The sequence below is a fragment of the Schistocerca cancellata genome, chromosome 10 (assembly GCF_023864275.1).
Source record: "Schistocerca cancellata isolate TAMUIC-IGC-003103 chromosome 10, iqSchCanc2.1, whole genome shotgun sequence".
NCBI lineage: Eukaryota > Metazoa > Arthropoda > Insecta > Orthoptera > Acrididae > Schistocerca > Schistocerca cancellata.
Window position 1 is genome coordinate 96,362,076 of NC_064635.1, and position 21,245 is coordinate 96,383,320.

A 21,245-nucleotide genomic window follows, 5' to 3' on the forward strand; every position below is an offset into this window, starting at 1 on the left:
TCGGCGCGTTGTGTCGCTGTGGCATGCCGATTGGGCTGCACTTACCGACAACAAGCTTCGGGCCTTAAAACCTCTTCCCGTGGCTTGGACGTCCTCCTCACGCCCTTCTCGGCGGGAGGAGGTCGTTTTAGCAAGGTTAAGGATTGGACACTGCCGGTTCAGCCATCGCCATCTGCTGACGGCTGCGCCGGCGCCGTTCTGCCCATGTGGGCACTTGCTGACGGTTAGACACATTTTAATGTCCTGTCCCGATCTTAACCAACTGCGCCTCGATCTCAACCTGCCTAATACTTTCGATGACATTTTAGCGGATGACCCACGAGCAGCGGCTCGTGTTCTTTGTTTTATCAATTTGACACACCTCGCTAAGGACATTTGATGTTGTTTTTTAATCCTATGCCTGTCAGTCTGTCTTTTATTGTGTTTTTCCTTTTAGTTGTTGTTGTCAACTTGTGGCTCGCGGTGCATTTTTAGAGTAGTCAGGGCGCTAATGACCATTGAAGTTGTGCGCCCTAAACCCACACAAAAAAAAAGAAAAAAAAGATCCCATCTAGCAGCAACAGCAGTCATCTCCACAGCGGCTGCAGGCTCCACCGGCTCCTCCGCCGGCCCGACCGGCTGCGCCATCCGCCAGCGTTGACGATGCCCCCATGACCTTGGCACCGCCGCCGGTGTCGCAGACTAGCCAGTGACGCCCACGCAGTCCACTTTTCGGGCAGCATCCCGCGGACGTCGATGAACCTATGCCCCTGGAACCATCGCGGCCGGCTTCTCCGCCTCTTCCACAACGCATCTCTACCCGTCTGGCCCGCCACGCCGCGCTCTACTCTGCGGGGGCGAGTTTTCACCGCCTCCTACACGAGGCCGCCAAGACCGAGCAGGACGACGTCGCCCTCCCCCCCCCCCCCCCCAACCCAGGAAGGGAGGTGTGTACTGTCTGCCATCGGGTTCCCCTAAATGGCAGGCAGCACCGCATAACAGCCACGCTGTGAGGGAAACAAACCAACAGGCGAAGACATCAGGTAAACACGTCAAAGATTCCAGTCGATTAATAGGAACCTTTCCTTGCAGAGATCACCGCGAGATAGCCAGCCACAGATTCCTACACTGGGTTTCTATTGGCTCCAGCTCACTATATAGGCCCGGCCAGTCGAAGGAAGATCAGTCTTCGTCCGCATCTAATGGCAACCGCTATAGCAGAGTCTGTGAGAAGATATCACCAGAGCCGCTGTACTGCACCGCCGATCGAAGTACCAGTCGACCGAGAGGAACCACATCTGACTAGATCGATTGACGTCTACATCTACTTTACAGCCAGCTATTGTATTGTAGAAGTTACATTCAATAAATGTTTAAATACTACAATGTACTAGCTTTCCAGCGTGTGTCTTTGTATTTCTATGGATCAGTCAAATATTGTTAGTAGGAATGATCAAACTCTGGTTTTCCAGTGGTAAATATACGAGACTTACAGTGATCTCGCATATACAAACAATATTGCAGAGTTTACTTTGTTTATACATCGTAATCACTTGTCTTCACTCAACATGGGAGTCCACCTGGCTGAAAATGAAGTCACCCATACAATTTCAGCATAACAAACTGGATTGCGAAATTATTTAACATCGACGATGCATTTGACCGTTTTGTGGCATCACCAGAGTGTGTAAAAGAACCTGTATATGTAATCCACCTGTCATAAAGCCATATAAAATGGAAAATGGACACAACAATGGCAGTAGCCCACAGATGTTTTAAAAGAATGATGGTAGGCGGTAGCAGAGCAAGCCTGTTTCTGATTGGTCTAGAGAAAAGGGGTTGGGAAAGGGAGTACTCGGCGCTAAATTTGTTAGCAACATTTATCTGCAAGGGCGTCGGTGCATTACGACAGGTTTGCTGTGGCGGACTGTCCTCTCCCCCAGTGACTGAGTGCCATTTGTGGCAGGCACTAGGTCTCTTGCGTGTGCACAGATACGTATTGTTTAAATAACGCAAATTTCTGCTCCACACCTGGGGAGACGGTCTCATGTAGTGTTAGGCAGACATGCAGTGTCCTCCCATTCGTGACTCTGTAGCCGCGACCGCACAGGGAGTACGGTAACCTGCTGGCATTATCCAGTGAACACAGGGGAGCAGATCCTCATCATCCAGGTGTGTATTTGTAGCGTTCTTTGAATTTACACCGACATGTTGGGATCTGTTTGCTTTTATATTACAGCGGGCAGGAGACTTTTCGGCCAAAACTGATACGGCAGCAGTGTTAGCCACCAGGCTGGAGATGACTACACCCCAACGTTCTCAGCAGTTGCTCCGCATGTCCGCGGTCATATTCCAAGCAGCAGTTTCCGCGGCTATCCATCCACAGTTTGCAGTCAAAGGGGTAGGCTACCGTCAGCGAACTGATGTTCGCTGAGGTGGTTTCAGTTATTGGACGGTTGTATCTCTAGGTGCGTATTTTATAGCGCTGTACAGCATCTGAAACAGTATCTTCCGTTGGAGGCATCGGTATTTTATTATGTCGTCACACAATATAGTAATGTAGTGGTGGTTTGGAAGGGGTTTGTCTATTAGAGTGTGGTATTTCTTATGTTACATACTTGGTTAGACATCTGTAGCGCTTATAGAAATTGCTATGACATAATTTCTACCAATACATTAGTTTCTAACACATACACGATGACGTCCCAAAAACACACACACACACACACACACACACACACACACACACACACACACACACACACTCTCTCTCTCTCTCCCCCTGCGGGTCCGGGGATTAGAATAGGCCCGAGGTATTCCTGCCTGTCGTAAGAGGCGACTAAAAGGAGTCCATCCCCCTCACGGGGGTAGTTAGCGCCTGCGTCCGGAGACGGACGGTTCCACGACCTATAATCGTGGTCTTTTTGGTTTTTCACTTCTCGTTTCTTCCTTCCTTTTGTTGGTTCCTTTCTTTGCTCTTCTCCACCTCACTGTTTTCCTTACTCTTTCCCTTGACTTCTCCTTGCCTTCTCATTGCCTTTTTCTCCTTGCCGTCTCATTGCCTTTTTCTCCTTGCCGTCTCATTGCCTTTTTCTCCTTGCCTTCTCAATCCCTTTTTCTCCTTGCCGTCTCATTGCCTTTTTCTCCTTGCCGTCTCATTGCCTTTTTCTCCTTGCCGTCTCATTGCCTTTTTCTCCTTGCCGTCTCATTGCCTTTTTCTCCTTGCCGTCTCATTGCCTTTTTCTCCTTGCCGTCTCATTGCCTTTTTCTCCTTGCCGTCTCATTGCCTTTTTCTCCTTGCCGTCTCATTGCCTTTTTCTCCTTGCCGTCTCATTGCCTTTTTCTCCTTGCCGTCTCATTGCCTTTTTCTCCTTGCCGTCTCATTGCCTTTTTCTCCTTGCCGTCTCATTGCCTTTTTCTCCTTGCCGTCTCATTGCCTTTTTCTCCTTGCCGTCTCATTGCCTTTTTCTCCTTGCCGTCTCATTGCCGTTTTCTCCTTGCCGTCTCATTGCCGTTTTCTCCTTGCCGTCTCATTGCCGTTTTCTCCTTGCCGTCTCATTGCCTTTTTCTCCTTGCCGTCTCATTGCCTTTTTCTCCTTGCCGTCTCATTGCCTTTTTCTCCTTGCCGTCTCATTGCCTTTTTCTCCTTGCCGTCTCATTGCCTTTTTCTCCTTGCCGTCTCATTGCCTTTTTCTCCTTGCCGTCTCATTGCCTTTTTCTCCTTGCCGTCTCATTGCCTTTTTCTCCTTGCCGTCTCATTGCCTTTTTCTCATTGCCGTCTCATTGCCTTTTTCTCATTGCCGTCTCATTGCCTTTTTCTCATTGCCGTCTCATTGCCTTTTTCTCATTGCCGTCTCATTGCCTTTTTCTCATTGCCGTCTCATTGCCTTTTTCTCATTGCCGTCTCATTGCCTTTTTCTCATTGCCGTCTCATTGCCTTTTTCTCATTGCCGTCTCATTGCCTTTTTCTCATTGCCGTCTCATTGCCTTTTTCTCATTGCCGTCTCATTGCCTTTTTCTCATTGCCGTCTCATTGCCTTTTTCTCATTGCCGTCTCATTGCCTTTTTCTCATTGCCGTCTCATTGCCTTTTTCTCATTGCCGTCTCATTGCCTTTTTCTCATTGCCGTCTCATTGCCTTTTTCTCATTGCCGTCTCATTGCCTTTTTCTCATTGCCGTCTCATTGCCTTTTTCTCATTGCCGTCTCATTGCCTTTTTCTCATTGCCGTCTCATTGCCTTTTTCTCATTGCCGTCTCATTGCCTTTTTCTCATTGCCGTCTCATTGCCTTTTTCTCATTGCCGTCTCATTGCCTTTTTCTCATTGCCGTCTCATTGCCTTTTTCTCATTGCCGTCTCATTGCCTTTTTCTCATTGCCGACTCATTGCCTTTTTCTCATTGCCGTCTCATTGCCTTTTTCTCATTGCCGTCTCATTGCCTTTTTCTCATTGCCGTCTCATTGCCTTTTTCTCATTGCCGTCTCATTGCCTTTTTCTCATTGCCGTCTCATTGCCTTTTTCTCATTGCCGTCTCTTTGCCTTTTTCTCATTGCCGTCTCTTTGCCTTTTTCTCATTGCCGTCTCTTTGCCTTTTTCTCATTGCCGTCTCTTTGCCTTTTTCTCATTGCCGTCTCTTTGCCTTTTTCTCATTGCCGTCTCTTTGCCTTTTTCTCATTGCCGTCTCTTTGCCTTTTTCTCATTGCCGTCTCTTTGCCTTTTTCTCATTGCCGTCTCTTTGCCTTTTTCTCATTGCCGTCTCATTGCCTTTTTCTCATTGCCGTCTCATTGCCTTTTTCTCATTGCCGTCTCATTGCCTTTTTCTCATTGCCGTCTCATTGCCTTTTTCTCATTGCCGTCTCATTGCCTTTTTCTCATTGCCGTCTCATTGCCTTTTTCTCATTGCCGTCTCATTGCCTTTTTCTCATTGCCGTCTCATTGCCTTTTTCTCATTGCCGTCTCATTGCCTTTTTCTCATTGCCGTCTCATTGCCTTTTTCTCATTGCCGTCTCATTGCCTTTTTCTCATTGCCGTCTCATTGCCTTTTTCTCATTGCCGTCTCATTGCCTTTTTCTCATTGCCGTCTCATTGCCTTTTTCTCATTGCCGTCTCATTGCCTTTTTCTCATTGCCGTCTCATTGCCTTTTTCTCATTGCCGTCTCATTGCCTTCTTCTCCTTGCCTTCTCTGGTCTCCGCTTCGGCGTTTGAGACAGTCTGTCCTCTTTCTCCCTCTCTCTTTTCTTTTTCCTGTTCTTCCTTCCTCCCTGTGCGTGCCTGAAGGCCGACCCACGCGTTCGCACGCGTAGCCGGTGACGGGGTAACGCGTAAGTCCCCGCCCTGGGTAGACATGTAAGGCACGCGCGTACCCCCTGGTAGAGGCCAGGCGCGGGGAGGGGTGATTGCCTGAGCTGATACCTTCTGACCATGCCGATTGGTCCCTCCGTCTGTTTCTCGGGAGGTGTGACCTGAGGTGTAAACATTCACCTAAGGCGGGAGTGCCCTCTGAGAGGGTCCCCACAAGGATGGAGCGCGCCATCGAAGACGCTGGCAATCATGGGGGATTCCCCCGCAATGGATTCTACTCCATCTCTCTCGACTTCGACCCAAAAACGGAAACGTGACCAGCCACCAGTGACAAAAGTACTACCGCCTGCCCCACAGTTCCTCGTAGTTTCTCGATCTGAGGACGGAAAGGATTTTTCCTCTGTCAACCCTTTCGTTATTCAGAAGGGCGTAGATGCCATAGACGGATTGACTGATAAGGAGATTCAATCTTTCCTCGCTGAGCAGGGCGTGACGGCTGTCCATCGGGTCATGAAAAAGATCAACAATGACCTAGTACCGACCTGGACACTTTTCTTGACCTTCGATAGTGTTAAGCTGCCATCGCGCATCAAGGCGGGCTACGAGGTTATTTCTGTTCGCCCCTATGTCCCGACACCTACGCGCTGCTACCAGTGTCAGCGTTTTAATCACACTCGACAGTCTTGTTCCAATGCGGCTAAATGTGTCACTTGTGGCAGGGATGCCCATGAGGGTGACTGTCCACCTCCGTCTCCTCGTTGTGTGAACTGTCAGGGTGACCATGCCGCATCCTCCCGTGACTGTCCTGTCTATAAGGAAGAACGCTGTATCCAAGAAATTCGGGTCAAAGAGAAAGTGTCCACCTCGGCTGCTAGCAAACTATTGGCTAGTAGGAAGCCCACGCTGCTCCCAGCGGGGAAATACAGTACTGTCCTCGCCTCTCCTCGGACTACCCGGGTGGTAGCAACCCAGACATGCGATCTGACCTTCAGCACCACGGTCGTCCGTTCGGCCAGTGCTAAGATCGCGCGGTCGACGTCTCCTCTTCCTCCCATCACCCCACAGACACCAGCCCCTTCCTCAGCTTCTGCTAAGTCGAAGACCCCGAAGTCAGATGCACGGGCCTTCAAGAAGGAACCATCCCGTGCAGACTTCCTCCGTCCCTCGACCTCCCAGCCTTCGACCGGTACTTCCACCAAACGTCCTTCCAAAAAGGCGCATAGGAAGCACAGTTCTCCTTCTCCGCCACGGCGCATTTCTTCTCCTGCGCCACCCAGCGGTTGCCGCCCCTGGCCGTCATCCGTTTCGCCTGGCCGCACCGCTGGTAGCCGTACATCTGGCCGTTCACCGGCGGAGGAAGCTCCCCCTCCCGGCCATCGTCCCGAGATGGCCGATGACCCTATAGACCCCATGGACGATGACTGTCCGCCTACTGATAGCGGCGGCAGTGCTCGCTCTAAGCCAGGCCCTCAGCGGCCTTCAAGGTGACCCCTTCTCTCATCTTCCTTTTCTTACGATGGCACTTATTCACTGGAATATTCGCAGCATTCGCTCCAACCGAGAGGACTTGAAGTTGCTGCTCCGCTTGCATCGTCCGCTCGTCGTAGCCCTCCAGGAAACGAAGCTACGCCCATGCGATCAAATTGCCTTGGCACACTACACCTCTGTGCGTTTTGACCTACCCCCTGTGGTAGGTATCCCAGCTCATGGAGGGGTTATGTTGCTGGTCCGGGATGATATTTACTACGATCCCATCACGTTGCACGCCGGCCTGCAGGCAGTTGCCATCCGCATTACTCTCCCCACTTTTACGTTTTCCTTTTGTACCGTTTACACTCCATCGTCATCTGCCGTTACCAGGGCAGACATGATGCAACTTATTGCTCAGCTACCTGCACCATTTTTGTTAACTGGTGACTTCAATGCCCACCATCCCCTTTGGGGCTCTCCAGCATCCTGCCCGAGGGGCTCCTTGTTAGCAGACCTTTTCAGCCAGCTCAATCTTGTCTGCCTCAATACTGGCGCCCCTACTTTTCTTTCGGACACATCTCACACCTATTCCCATTTAGACCTCTCTATATGTACTCCCCAACTTGCACGCCGGTTTAAGTGGTATGCACTTGCTGATACATATTCGAGCGACCACTTCCCGTGTGTTATCCATCTCCTGCAGCATACTCCCTCTCCGTGCTCCTCTAGTTGGACCATCTCCAAGGCAGACTGGGGGCTCTTCTCTTCCAGGGCGACCTTTCAGGATCAAACCTTCACAAGCTGCGATCGTCAGGTCGCACACCTCACTGAAGTCATTCTCGCTGCTGCTGAATATTCCATCCCTCACCCTACTTCTTCTCCACGTCGCGTACCGGTCCCTTGGTGGACCGCAGCATGTAGAGACGCTTTACGTGCTCGTCGACGTGCTTTACGCACCTTTAAACGCCACCCTACAGTGGCGAATTGTATTAATTATAAAAGATTACGTGCTCAGTGTCGTCGTATTATTAAATAAAGCAAGAAAGCCAGCTGGACTGCTTTCACAAGCACCTTCAACAGTTTTACTCCTTCTGTTGTCTGGGGTAGCCTGCGCCGGCTATCTGGCACTAAGGTCCACTCACCAGTTTCTGGCTTGAAGGTCGCGAATGACGTCCTTGTGGCCCCTGAGGCTGTCTCCAATGCCTTCGGCCGCTTTTTTGCTGAGGTTTCGAGCTCCGCTCATGACCACCCTGCCTTCCTCCCCCGCAAACAGGCAGAGGAGGCTAGGCCACCTGACTTCCGCTCCTCGAATTGTGAAAGTTATAATGCCCCATTCACCATGCGGGAACTCGACACCGCACTTGGCCGATCACGGTCCTCCGCTCCAGGGCCTGATTTTATTCAGATGCTGACGAACCTTTCTCCTGCGGGTAAAGGTTTTCTTCTTCGTACATACAATCGCATCTGGATTGAGGGACATGTTCCCGCATGCTGGCGCGAGTCTATTGTTGTCCCGATTTCTAAGCTGGGGAAGGACAAGCACTTGCCTTCCAGTTATTGACCCATCTCGCTTACCGGCTGTGTCTGTAAAGTGATGGAGCGAATGGTTAACTCTCGATTGGTTTGGCTACTCGAGTCTCGACGCCTACTTACCAATGTACAATGTGGATATCGTAGGCGCCGCTCTGCTGTTGACCATCTGGTTACCTTGTCGACCTTCATTATGAATAACTTCTTGCGGAAGCGCCCGACCGCGGCTGTGTTCTTTGATTTGGAGAAGGCTTACGACACCTGTTTGAGGGCGGGCATTCTCCGCACGATGCATACATGGGGCCTTCGCGGCCACCTCCCTCTTTTTATTCGTTCATTTTTAATGGATCGACAGTTCAGGGTACGTGTGGGTTCTGTCCTGTCCGACACCTTTCGGCAGGAGAATGGGGTGCCACAGGGCTCAGTTTTGAGCGTCGCTCTGTTCGCCATCGCGATCAATCCAATAATGGATTGCCTCCCAGCTGATGTATCAGGCTCCCTTTTTGTGGACGATTTTACCATCTATTGCAGCGCGCAGTGTACACGTGTCCTGGAGCGCTGTCTTCAGCGTTCTCTTTGACCGTCTTTAGTCCTGGAGTGTCGCCAATGGCTTCCGTTTTTCTGCCGAGAAGACGGTCTGTATTAACTTCTGGCGCTACAAAGAGTTTCTCCCACCGTCCTTACGACTCGGTCCCGTTGCTCTCCCAATCGTGGAGACAACCAAATTTTTAGGCCTTACCTTTGACAGGAAACTTAGCTGGTCTCCACATGTGTCATATTTGGCCGCCCGTTGTACCCGTTCTTTAAATGTCCTCCGTGTTCTCAGTGGTATGTCGTGGGGAGCGGATCGAACCGTCCTACTTCGTCTATATCGGTCGATCGTCCGCTCCAAGCTGGATTATGGGAGCTTCGTATACTCCTCTGCACGGCCATCCATCTTACGCCGCCTCAACTCCATACAACATCGGGGTTTACGACTTGCGATCGGAGCATTTTATACCAGTCCCGTAGAGAGTCTTCATGCTGACGCTGGCGAATTGCCACTCACCTACCGGCGCGATATACTGCTTTGTCGGTATGCCTGTCGGCTACTGTCAATGCCCGACCATCCGTCTTATCGTTCCTTTTTTGACGACTCTCTTGACCGTCAATAAGGGTTGTATGTCTCTGCCCTGCTACCCCCTGGAGTTCGCTTTCGTCGTCTCCTTCAACACCTTAATTTTTCACTCCCTGCAACCTTTCGAGTGGGCGAGAGCCACACGCCACCTTGGCTCCAGGCTCAGGTCCGCGTTCACCTTGACCTCAGCTCGCTCCCAAAGGAGGTCACCCCCGGTTCGGTCTACCACTCCCGTTTTTTGGAACTTCGTTCGAAGTTCATCAACATGACTTTCATTTATACAGATGGCTCTAAGACCAATGACGGGGTCGGGTGTTCCTTTATTGTCGGGGCACAAAGTTTCAAATACCGGCTCCATGGCCATTGTTCGGTCTTCACAGCTGAGCTGTTTGCGCTCTACCAGGCTGTTCTTTACATCTGCCGCCACCGACATTCTGCTTATGTCATCTGCTCAGATTCCCTGAGCGCCATCCAGAGCCTCAGTGATCCAACGCTCTCTTCAGCAGCTGGTGGACGTCGGTTCTCTGGTTAGCTTTATGTGGGTTCCTGGCCATGTCGGTATCCCTGGGAACGAAGCTGCAGATGCCGCGGCCAAGGCTGCGGTCCTCCAGCCTCGGACAGCTTCTTGTTGTGTCCCTTCGTCCGATTTTAGCAGGGTCATCTGTCGGCGCATTGTGTCGCTGTGGCATGCCGATTGGGCTGCACTTACCGACAACAAGCTTCGGGCCTTAAAACCTCTTCCCGTGGCTTGGACGTCCTCCTCACGCCCTTCTCGGCGGGAGGAGGTCGTTTTAGCCCGGTTAAGAATTGGACACTGCCGGTTCAGCCATCGCCATCTGCTGACGGCTGCGCCGGCGCCGTTCTGCCCATGTGGGCACTTGCTGACGGTTAGACACATTTTAATGTCCTGTCCAGATGTTAACACTCTGCGCCTCGATCTTAACCTGCCTAATACTTTCGATGCCATTTTAGCGGATGACCCACGAGCAGCTGCTCGTGTTCTTTGTTTTATCAATTTGACAAACCTCGCTAAGGACATTTGATGTTGTTTTTTAATCCTATGCCTGTCAGTCTGTCTTTTATCGTGTTTTCCCTTTTAGTTGTTGTTGTCAACTTGTGCCTCGCGGTGCATTCTTAGAGTAGTCAGGGCGCTAATGACCATTGAAGTTGTGCGCCTTAAAACCACAAAAAAAACACACCCACACACCCACACACACACACCCACACACACACACACACCCCCCCTAGTGATGGAGTGGTGACTTAGCAATGATAAATAAATAGGACCTATGCTTCGTTGTGATTGCCTGAGGGCATCAAGAAATTGACCCGACGTCGAAACAATGGGGTGGATCTTGTGTGATTCGACGCAATAATTATACTTAGGGAAGCCCGAAAAAATTACGAAAATGGGCGAAAAATGCGTAAGATTGGGAAGATACCAAAAATATGGGAAATTAAGGAAAACAGCCGAAGAATTTTATAAATTAGAAATCCTTTCACTACAGAGTACAACAGACTGGGCTCATGCTGTTCAGCTGTACTTGTTGTTGTTGTGGTCTTCAGTCCTGAGACTGGTTGGATGCAGCTCTCCATGCTAATCTATCCTGTGCAAGCTCCTTCATCTCCCAGTACCTACTGCAACCTACATCCTTCTGAATCTGCTTAGCGTATTCATCTCTTGGTCTCCCTCTACGATTTTTACCCTCCACGCTGCCCCCCATTGCTAAATTTGTGATCCCCTGATGCCTCAGGACATGTCCTACCAGCCGATCCCTTCTTCTAGTCAAGTTGTGCCACAAACTTCTCTTCTCCGCAATCCTATTCAATACCTCCTCATTAGTTACGTGATCTACCCACCTAATCTTCAACATTCTTCTGTAGCACCACATTTCGAAAGCTTCTATTCTCTTCTTGTCTAAACTATTTATCGTCCAAATTTCACTTCCATACGTGGCTACACTCCATACAAATACTTTCAGAAACGACTTCCTGACACTTAAATCTATACTTCATGTTAACAAATTTCTCTTGTTCATAAATGTTTTCCTTGCCATTGCCAGTCTAAATTTTACATCCTCTCTACTTCGACCATCATCAGTTATTTTGCTCCCCAAATAGTAAAACTCCGTTACTACTTTAAGTGTCTCATTTCCTAATCTAATTCCCTCAGCATCATCCGACTTAATTCGACTACATTCCATTATTCTCGTTTTGCTTTTGTTGATGTTCATCTCATATCCTCCTTTCAAGTCTCTGTCCATTCTGTTCAACTGCTCTTCCAGGTCCTTTGCTGTCCCTGACAGAATTACAATGTCGTTGGCAAATCTCAAAGTTTTTGTTTCTTCTCCATGGGATTTAATTCTTACTCCAAATTTTTCTTTTGTTTCCTTTACTCTTGCTGAATTTACAGATTCAGTAACATCGGTGATAGGTATAACTTTGTCTCACTCCCTTCCCAACCACTGCTTCCCTTTCATGCCCCTCGATTCTTATGACTGCCATCTGGTTTCTGTACAAACTGTAAATAGCCTTTCGCTCCCTGTGTTTGACCCCTGCCACCTTCAGAATTTGGAAGAGAGTGTTCCAATCAACATTGTCAAAAGCTTTCTCTAAGTCTACGAATACTAGAACCGTAGGTTTGCCTTTCCTTAATTTATCTTCTAAGGTAAGTCATAGGGTCAATATTGCCCCACGTGTTCCAACATTTCTACAGAATCAAAACTGATCCACCCCGAGGTCGGCCTCTACCAGTTTTCCATTCGTCTGTGAAGAATTCGTGTTAGTATTTTGCAACCGTGACTTATTAAACTGATAGATTGGTAATTTTCACACATGTCAACACCTGCTTTCTTTGCGATTGAAAATATTACATTCTTCTTGGAGTCTGAGGGTATTTCGCCTGTCTCGTACATCTTGCTTACCAAATACGAGGGTTGGAACTTTAATAGTGGCCACTATTTATTTATAGTTCGTACAAAATAAATACGTGTTTCAAAGTTTCACTGACCTTCAAAGTAGTCACCAGCATTGTGTATAGCCCGTTGCCAGCAATGTGGAAGTCGTAGGATACTCTTAGCAGTGCCAGTTGTGTTGACAGTTAGAGCGGCGCGGTCTATTTCTGGACGAATTTGTATCAGTTCTGAAGCGAATGCCGTGAAGTGTTTCCTTCAATATAGAAATCGACTTGAACTCACAAGGGCTTAAATTAGGGGAGTGCAGTAGGTGACATAGCAGTTAGCAGCCCCATCAGTCAAACAAATCAGTAACATCTTGCACTGTACATGCTTCAGCATTGTCCTGCAAAATGATGGTCACGTCCTGCACAGTGTCATCACTTCTGTCTCTATGCTGTTCAATTTGGAACACAACCTACAACCAGCTTAGAGACAGAAGCGATGACACTTTCTGCAGGACCTGACCATCATTTTGCAGGACAATGCTGAAGCATGTACAGCGCAAGATGTTACTGATTTGTTTGACTGATGGCGCTGCTAACTGCTATGTCACCTACTGCACTCCCCTAATTTAAGCCCTTGTGAGTTCAACTCGATTTCTAAACTGAAGGAAACACTTGACGGCATTCGCTTCAGAACTGCTACAAATTCGTCCAGCAATAGACCGCGCCGCTCGAACTGTCAACACAACTGGCACTGCTAAGAGTATTCAAGCGATTTCCACATCGCTGGCAACGGGTTATACACAATGCTGGTGACTACTTTGAAGGTCAGTCAAACTTTGAAACACGTATCTATTTTGCAGGAGCTGTAAATAAATAGTTACCACTATTAAAGTTCCAACCCTTGTAGATGAGTTTTTATCATGGCTGGTTCCCCCAAGGCTATCAGTAGGGGCCTCGTTTCGATTAGGTCTTTTAGTGCTCTGTCAAATTCTTCACGCAGTATCATATCTCCCATTTCATCTTCATCTACGTCCTCTTTTGTTTCCACAATACTGTCCTCAAGTACACCGCCCCTTTAAAGACCCTCTGTATACTCCTTCCTCGTTAATGTTTTCCCTTCTTTGCTTAGGATGGGTTTTCCATCTCAGCAATCATGATAATCATACAGGTGGTTCTCTTTCCTAAAAAGGTCTCCTTAATTTTCCTGTTGGCAGTATCTATCTTACTCGTAGTGATGCATGCTTCTACATGCTTCTTACATTTGTCGTCTAGCCATCCCTGCTTAGCCATTTTGCACTTCCTGTCCATCTCACTTTTGAGACGTTTATATTCCTTTTTGCCTGCTTAATTTACTGCATTTTTGTATTTTCTCCTATCATCAATTAAATTCAATATCTTTTATTATCCAAGAATTTCTACTAGCCCTCGTCTTTCTCCCTACTTAATCACCTGGTGCCTTCACTATTCCTTCTTTCAAAGCTACTCATTCTTCTTCTACTGTATTTCTTTCCTCTGTTATTGTCAATGGCTCACTAATACTCTCTCTGAAACTGTAACCTCTGGCTGGTTCAGTTTGTGCTGGTTCCATCTCCATAAATTCCTACCTTTTTGCAGTTTCTTCAATTTTAATCTACAGTTCATAACCAATATATTGTGGTCAGAGACCACATCTGTCCCTGGAATTGTCTTAAAATTTAAAATCTGGTTGCTGAATCACTGTCGTACCATTATATAATCTATCTGAAACCTTCCAGTGTCTCCAGGCCTCTTCCATGTATAGCACCTTCTTTCATGGTACTTAAACCAAATGTTAGCTACGATAAGGTTATGCTTTATGCAAAATTCTGCCAGGTGGCTTCCCCTTTCATTCCTGACCCCCAATCCACATTCACCGACTGCTTCTCCTTCTCTTCCTTTTCTTACCAACGAATTCCTTTCCCCAACGATTATTAAATTTTCGTCTCCCTTGACTAGCTGAATAATTGCTTTTATCGCATTATACATTTCTTCATGCTCTTAATCATCTGCTGTGGTAGTTGGCATATAAACTTGTACAGTGGTAGGTGTGGGCTTCATGTCCATCTCGGCTACAACAATAGGTTCACTATGCTCTTCGTAGTAGCTTATCCGCGTTCCTACTTTTTTATTCATTATTAAACCTACTCCTGCATTACCACGATTTGATTTTGTATTTATAACCCGTATTCACGAGACCAGAAGTCTTGTTCCTCCTGCCACTGAACTTCACTAATCCACAATATATCTGTTCCAGTCAAAACCCGTTTTTGGTTAGAATGCGTTCTTATTAGTTAAAACTAGTTTTTACTGTGCCACTTGGTCAAAACGCGTTTTGCCTAGTAAAAACTAGTTTTAACTGGCTTTCGCTTTTGACCAGCAGTAAATTCTAGTTGTAACTAAGAGTATCAGTCAACTAGTTTCAACTAGTAAGAACGCGTTCTAACTAAGCTACTGGTATACAGAACTAGTTTTCACTAAATTTATTTAGGGTCAAATATTAAAATAAAGAGCAACTGATTGAAATAAAAACACCTTTTTTGTATTGTGCAACGTAATATTTATTGGAATATTGATCATACATCCAAACACTTCCAGATGGTGAAAACAAGAAGGCGCCGACACGGACAGTTCCAGGCGCCAAAACCCCCCGCCTGGGCAGCGCTGCAGCGGCCGACAATAGCCCAGCCCGCCAGTGGGCGCTTTTCGCCACAACAAACAACACGGTAGAGGGGCTAATCACGTGCAGATCAGTTTGTACGTATTTATCATGTCAGATCTATATCAAGAAAGGCGATGGAAAGAATAATTTGTGAGAAGGATGTTACAGACTGAAGAACACGACAAAAGAGGAAACCACTACAATGTTACGACAAAAGGATCTTACGATAAATTAGTGGACGGAACTGAAGAACCACAATAAGATAAGAAAAAGACACAGAAGCAGTACATGAGATTAAATCGATTCAAGGTTATTAATATTTGTGGGACCAGCAAGTCAGTGACAAGAAGAGAGCCTGTGGAGTACTACTTACGTGTCGAAGAAATTTTCGACATTATTGAAGCAGCACATCAGGCCGTCGGTCATGGAGGTAGAGACAGATTAAACGTTGAAACTCCAAGAAAATACGCAAGCGTAACAGTGGACACGATACACATTTATGTGTCTGTGTGTGAAACTTGTCAGCGCAAAAGGAGCATTAAGGAAAGGGGGCACATGTCGAAACCCATACTTCATTCAGAAATTAAAAGTCGTTACCAAGTTGATCTGATCGACATGCAGACTCCCCCCTGCGGGTTCGGGGGTTAGAATAGGCCCGCGGTATTCCTGCCTGTCGTAAGATGCGACTAAAAGGAGTCCATCCCCCTCAAGGGGGTAGTCAGCGCCTGCGTCCAGAGACGGACGGTTCCACGACCTATAATTGTGGTATTTTCGGTATTTCACTTCTCGTTTCTTCCTTCCTTTGGTTGGTTCCTTTCTTTGTTCTTCTCCATCTCACTGTCTTCCTTACTCTTTCCCTTGCCTTCGTCTCCTTGCCTTCGTCTCCTTGCCTTCGTCTCCTTGCCTTCGTCTCCTTGCCTTCGTCTCCTTGCCTTCGTCTCCTTGCCTTCGTCTCCTTGCCTTCGTCTCCTTGCCTTCGTCTCCTTGCCTTCGTCTCCTTGCCTTCGTCTCCTTGCCTTCGTCTCCTTGCCTTCGTCTCCTTGCCTTCGTCTCCTTGCCTTCGTCTCCTTGCCTTCGTCTCCTTGCCTTCGTCTCCTTGCCTTCGTCTCCTTGCCTTCGTCTCCTTGCCTTCGTCTCCTTGCCTTCGTCTCCTTGCCTTCGTCTCCTTGCCTTCGTCTCCTTGCCTTCGTCTCCTTGCCTTCGTCTCCTTGCCTTCGTCTCCTTGCCTTCGTCTCCTTGCCTTCGTCTCCTTGCCTTCGTCTCCTTGCCTTCGTCTCCTTGCCTTCGTCTCCTTGCCTTCGTCTCCTTGCCTTCGTCTCCTTGCCTTCGTCTCCTTGCCTTCGTCTCCTTGCCTTCGTCTCCTTGCCTTCGTCTCCTTGCCTTCGTCTCCTTGCCTTCGTCTCCTTGCCTTCGTCTCCTTGCCTTCGTCTCCTTGCCTTCGTCTCCTTGCCTTCGTCTCCTTGCCTTCGTCTCCTTGCCTTCGTCTCCTTGCCTTCGTCTCCTTGCCTTCGTCTCCTTGCCTTCGTCTCCTTGCCTTCGTCTCCTTGCCTTCGTCTCCTTGCCTTCGTCTCCTTGCCTTCGTCTCCTTGCCTTCGTCTCCTTGCCTTCGTCTCCTTGCCTTCGTCTCCTTGCCTTCGTCTCCTTGCCTTCGTCTCCTTGCCTTCGTCTCCTTGCCTTCGTCTCCTTGCCTTCGTCTCCTTGCCTTCGTCTCCTTGCCTTCGTCTCCTTGCCTTCGTCTCCTTGCCTTCGTCTCCTTGCCTTCGTCTCCTTGCCTTCGTCTCCTTGCCTTCGTCTCCTTGCCTTCGTCTCCTTGCCTTCGTCTCCTTGCCTTCGTCTCCTTGCCTTCGTCTCCTTGCCTTCGTCTCCTTGCCTTCGTCTCCTTGCCTTCGTCTCCTTGCCTTCGTCTCCTTGCCTTCGTCTCCTTGCCTTCGTCTCCTTGCCTTCGTCTCCTTGCCTTCGTCTCCTTGCCTTCGTCTCCTTGCCTTCGTCTCCTTGCCTTCGTCTCCTTGCCTTCGTCTCCTTGCCTTCGTCTCCTTGCCTTCGTCTCCTTGCCTTCGTCTCCTTGCCTTCGTCTCCTTGCCTTCGTCTCCTTGCCTTCGTCTCCTTGCCTTCGTCTCCTTGCCTTCGTCTCCTTGCCTTCGTCTCCTTGCCTTCGTCTCCTTGCCTTCGTCTCCTTGCCTTCGTCTCCTTGCCTTCGTCTCCTTGCCTTCGTCTCCTTGCCTTCGTCTCCTTGCCTTCGTCTCCTTGCCTTCGTCTCCTTGCCTTCGTCTCCTTGCCCTCGTCTCCTTGCCCTCGTCTCCTTGCCCTCGTCTCCTTGCCCTCGTCTCCTTGCCCTCGTCTCCTTGCCCTCGTCTCCTTGCCCTCGTCTCCTTGCCCTCGTCTCCTTGCCCTCGTCTCCTTGCCTTCGTCTCCTTGCCTTCGTCTCCTTGCCTTCGTCTCCTTGCCTTCGTCTCCTTGCCTTCGTCTCCTTGCCTTCGTCTCCTTGCCTTCGTCTCCTTGCCTTCGTCTCCTTGCCTTCGTCTCCTTGCCTTCGTCTCCTTGCCTTCGTCTCCTTGCCTTCGTCTCCTTGCCTTCGTCTCCTTGCCTTCGTCTCCTTGCCTTCGTCTCCTTGCCTTCGTCTCCTTGCCTTCGTCTCCTTGCCTTCGTCTCCTTGCCTTCGTCTCCTTGCCTTCGTCTCCTTGCCTTCGTCTCCTTGCCTTCGTCTCCTTGCCTTCGTCTCCTTGCCTTCGTCTCCTTGCCTTCGTCTCCTTGCCTTCGTCTCCTTGCCTTCGTCTCCTTGCCTTCGTCTCCTTGCCTTCGTCTCCTTGCCTTCGTCTCCTTGCCTTCGTCTCCTTGCCTTCGTCTCCTTGCCTTCGTCTCCTTGCCTTCGTCTCCTTGCCTTCGTCTCCTTGCCTTCGTCTCCTTGCCTTCGTCTCCTTGCCTTCGTCTCCTTGCCTTCGTCTCCTTGCCTTCGTCTCCTTGCCTTCGTCTCCTTGCCTTCGTCTCCTTGCCTTCGTCTCCTTGCCTTCGTCTCCTTGCCTTCGTCTCCTTGCCTTCGTCTCCTTGCCTTCGTCTCCTTGCCTTCGTCTCCTTGCCTTCGTCTCCTTGCCTTCGTCTCCTTGCCTTCGTCTCCTTGCCTTCGTCTCCTTGCCTTCGTCTCCTTGCCTTCGTCTCCTTGCCTTCGTCTCCTTGCCTTCGTCTCCTTGCCTTCGTCTCCTTGCCTTCGTCTCCTTGCCTTCGTCTCCTTGCCTTCGTCTCCTTGCCTTCGTCTCCTTGCCTTCGTCTCCTTGCCTTCGTCTCCTTGCCTTCGTCTCCTTGCCTTCGTCTCCTTGCCTTCGTCTCCTTGCCTTCGTCTCCTTGCCTTCGTCTCCTTGCCTTCGTCTCCTTGCCTTCGTCTCCTTGCCTTCGTCTCCTTGCCTTCGTCTCCTTGCCTTCGTCTCCTTGCCTTCGTCTCCTTGCCTTCGTCTCCTTGCCTTCGTCTCCTTGCCTTCGTCTCCTTGCCTTCGTCTCCTTGCCTTCGTCTCCTTGCCTTCGTCTCCTTGCCTTCGTCTCCTTGCCTTCGTCTCCTTGCCTTCGTCTCCTTGCCTTCGTCTCCTTGCCTTCGTCTCCTTGCCTTCGTCTCCTTGCCTTCGTCTCCTTGCCTTCGTCTCCTTGCCTTCGTCTCCTTGCCTTCGTCTCCTTGCCTTCGTCTCCTTGCCTTCGTCTCCTTGCCTTCGTCTCCTTGCCTTCGTCTCCTTGCCTTCGTCTCCTTGCCTTCGTCTCCTTGCCTTCGTCTCCTTGCCTTCGTCTCCTTGCCTTCGTCTCCTTGCCTTCGTCTCATTGCCTTCGTCTCATTGCCTTCGTCTCATTGCCTTCGTCTCATTGCCTTCGTCTCCTTGCCTTCGTCTCCTTGCCTTCGTCTCCTTGCCTTCGTCTCCTTGCCTTCGTCTCCTTGCCTTCGTCTCCTTGCCTTCGTCTCCTTGCCTTCGTCTCCTTGCCTTCGTCTCCTTGCCTTCGTCTCCTTGCCTTCGTCTCCTTGCCTTCGTCTCCTTGCCTTCGTCTCCTTGCCTTCGTCTCCTTGCCTTCGTCTCCTTGCCTTCGTCTCCTTGCCTTCGTCTCCTTGCCTTCGTCTCCTTGCCTTCGTCTCCTTGCCTTCGTCTCCTTGCCTTCGTCTCCTTGCCTTCGTCTCCTTGCCTTCGTCTCCTTGCCTTCGTCTCCTTGCCTTCGTCTCCTTGCCTTCGTCTCCTTGCCTTCGTCTCCTTGCCTTCGTCTCCTTGCCTTCGTCTCCTTGCCTTCGTCTCCTTGCCTTCGTCTCCTTGCCTTCGTCTCCTTGCCTTCGTCTCCTTGCCTTCGTCTCCTTGCCTTCGTCTCCTTGCCTTCGTCTCCTTGCCTTCGTCTCCTTGCCTTCGTCTCCTTGCCTTCGTCTCCTTGCCTTCGTCTCCTTGCCTTCGTCTCCTTGCCTTCGTCTCCTTGCCTTCGTCTCCTTGCCTTCGTCTCCTTGCCTTCGTCTCCTTGCCTTCGTCTCCTTGCCTTCGTCTCCTTGCCTTCGTCTCCTTGCCTTCGTCTCCTTGCCTTCGTCTCCTTGCCTTCGTCTCCTTGCCTTCGTCTCCTTGCCTTAGTCTCCTTGCCTTAGTCTCCTTGCCTTAGTCTCCTTGCCTTAGTCTCCTTGCCTTAGTCTCCTTGCCTTAGTCTCCTTGCCTTAGTCTCCTTGCCTTAGTCTCCTTGCCTTAGTCTCCTTGCCTTAGTCTCCTTGCCTTAGTCTCCTTGCCTTAGTCTCCTTGCCTTAGTCTCCTTGCCTTAGTCTCCTTGCCTTAGTCTCCTTGCCTTAGTCTCCTTGCCTTAGTCTCCTTGCCTTAGTCTCCTTGCCTTAGTCTCCTTGCCTTAGTCTCCTTGCCTTAGTCTCCTTGCCTTAGTCTCCTTGCCTTAGTCTCCTTGCCTTAGTCTCCTTGCCTTAGTCTCCTTGCCTTAGTCTCCTTGCCTTCGTCTCCTTGCCTTCGTCTCCTTGCCTTCGTCTCCTTGCCTTCGCGTTTGAGACAGTCTGTCCTCTCTCTCTCTCTCTCTCTGTCCTCGTTCTCTCTCTGTCTCTGTCCTCTCTCTCTCTGTCTCTGTCCTCTCTCTCTCTGTCTCTGTCCTCTCTCTCTCTGTCTCTGTCCTCTCTCTCTCTCTTCCCTGTGCGCGCCTGAAGGCCGTCCCACGCGTTTGCACGCGTAGCCGGTGACAGGGTAACGTGTAATTCCCCACCCTAGGTAGACAAGTAAGGCACGCACGTACCCCCTGGTAAAGGCCAGGCCAAGGGAGGGGTGATTGCCTGAGCTGATACCTTCTGACCATGCCGATTGGTCCCTCCGTCTGTTTCTCGGGAGGTGTGACCTGAGGTGTAAACATTTACCTAAGGCGAGAGTGCCCTCTGAGAGGGTCCCCATAAGGAAGGAGCGCACCATCGGAGACGCTGGCAATCATGGGGGATTCCTCCACAATGGATTTCTCTTTTTCTCTCTCGACTTCTGCCCACAAACGGAAACATGACCAGCCACCAGTGACAAAAGTGCTACCGCCTGCCTCACAGTTACTCGTCGTTTCTCGATCTGAGGACGGAAAGGATTTTTCCTCTGTCAACCTTTTCGTTATCCAGAAGGGCGTAGATGTCATAGCCGTTACTGTTAAGTCTTGTACAAGGTTGCGTAATGGTACCTTGCTACTAGATACTGAGAGCGCCTTTCAGGCACAGAAACTGTTTCGAGCCACACTCCTGTACACGTTCCCTGTCCGGGTGGAGGCTCACCGAACTTTGAATTCGTCTCGTGGTGTGGTCTATACTAGATCTCTTGAGGGATTGACTGACGAGGAGATTGTCTTTCCTCGCTGAGCAGGGCGTGACGGCTGTCCATAGGGTCATGAAAAAGGTCAACAATGACCTTGTACCGACCCGGACACTTTTCTTGACCTTTGATAGTGTTCAGCTGCCATCGCGCATCAAAGCGGGCTACGAGGTTATTTCTGTTCGCCCCTATGTCCCGACACCTACGCGCTGCTACCAGTGTCAGCGTTTTAATCACACTCGCCAGTCTTGTTCCAATGCGGCTAAATGTCACTTGTGGCAGGGATGCCCATGAGGGTGACTGTCCACCTGCGTCTCCTCGTTGTGTGAACTCTCAGGGTGACCATGCAGCGTCCTCCCGTGACTGTCCCATCTATAAGGAAGAACAAGGTATCCAAGAAATTCGGGTCAAAGAGAAAGTGTCCACCTCGTCTGCTCGCAAGCTATTGGCTAGTAGGAAGCCCACGCTGCTCCCAGCGGGTAAATACAGTACT

At 49.8% G+C, this 21,245-nt stretch overlaps 2 protein-coding genes across 2 annotated transcripts in view; both read right to left on the reverse strand.

The window, feature by feature from the left end:
* The window catches only part of LOC126106162 (trichohyalin-like), an 81,363-nt gene extending 62,589 nt beyond the window's left edge, over positions 1-18,774 (reverse strand). Inside the window, exon 1 of the mRNA XM_049912402.1 lies at positions 15,964-18,774. Within this exon, the coding sequence (XP_049768359.1) occupies positions 15,964-18,774 (2,811 nt within the window). The remainder of the gene's footprint in view (positions 1-15,963) is intronic.
* Positions 18,775-18,784: 10 nt separating this feature from the next.
* The window catches only part of LOC126106163 (uncharacterized), a 33,836-nt gene continuing 31,375 nt past the window's right edge, over positions 18,785-21,245 (reverse strand). Inside the window, exon 2 of the mRNA XM_049912403.1 lies at positions 18,785-19,567. Coding sequence (XP_049768360.1) covers positions 18,785-19,567 — 783 coding nt within the window. The remainder of the gene's footprint in view (positions 19,568-21,245) is intronic.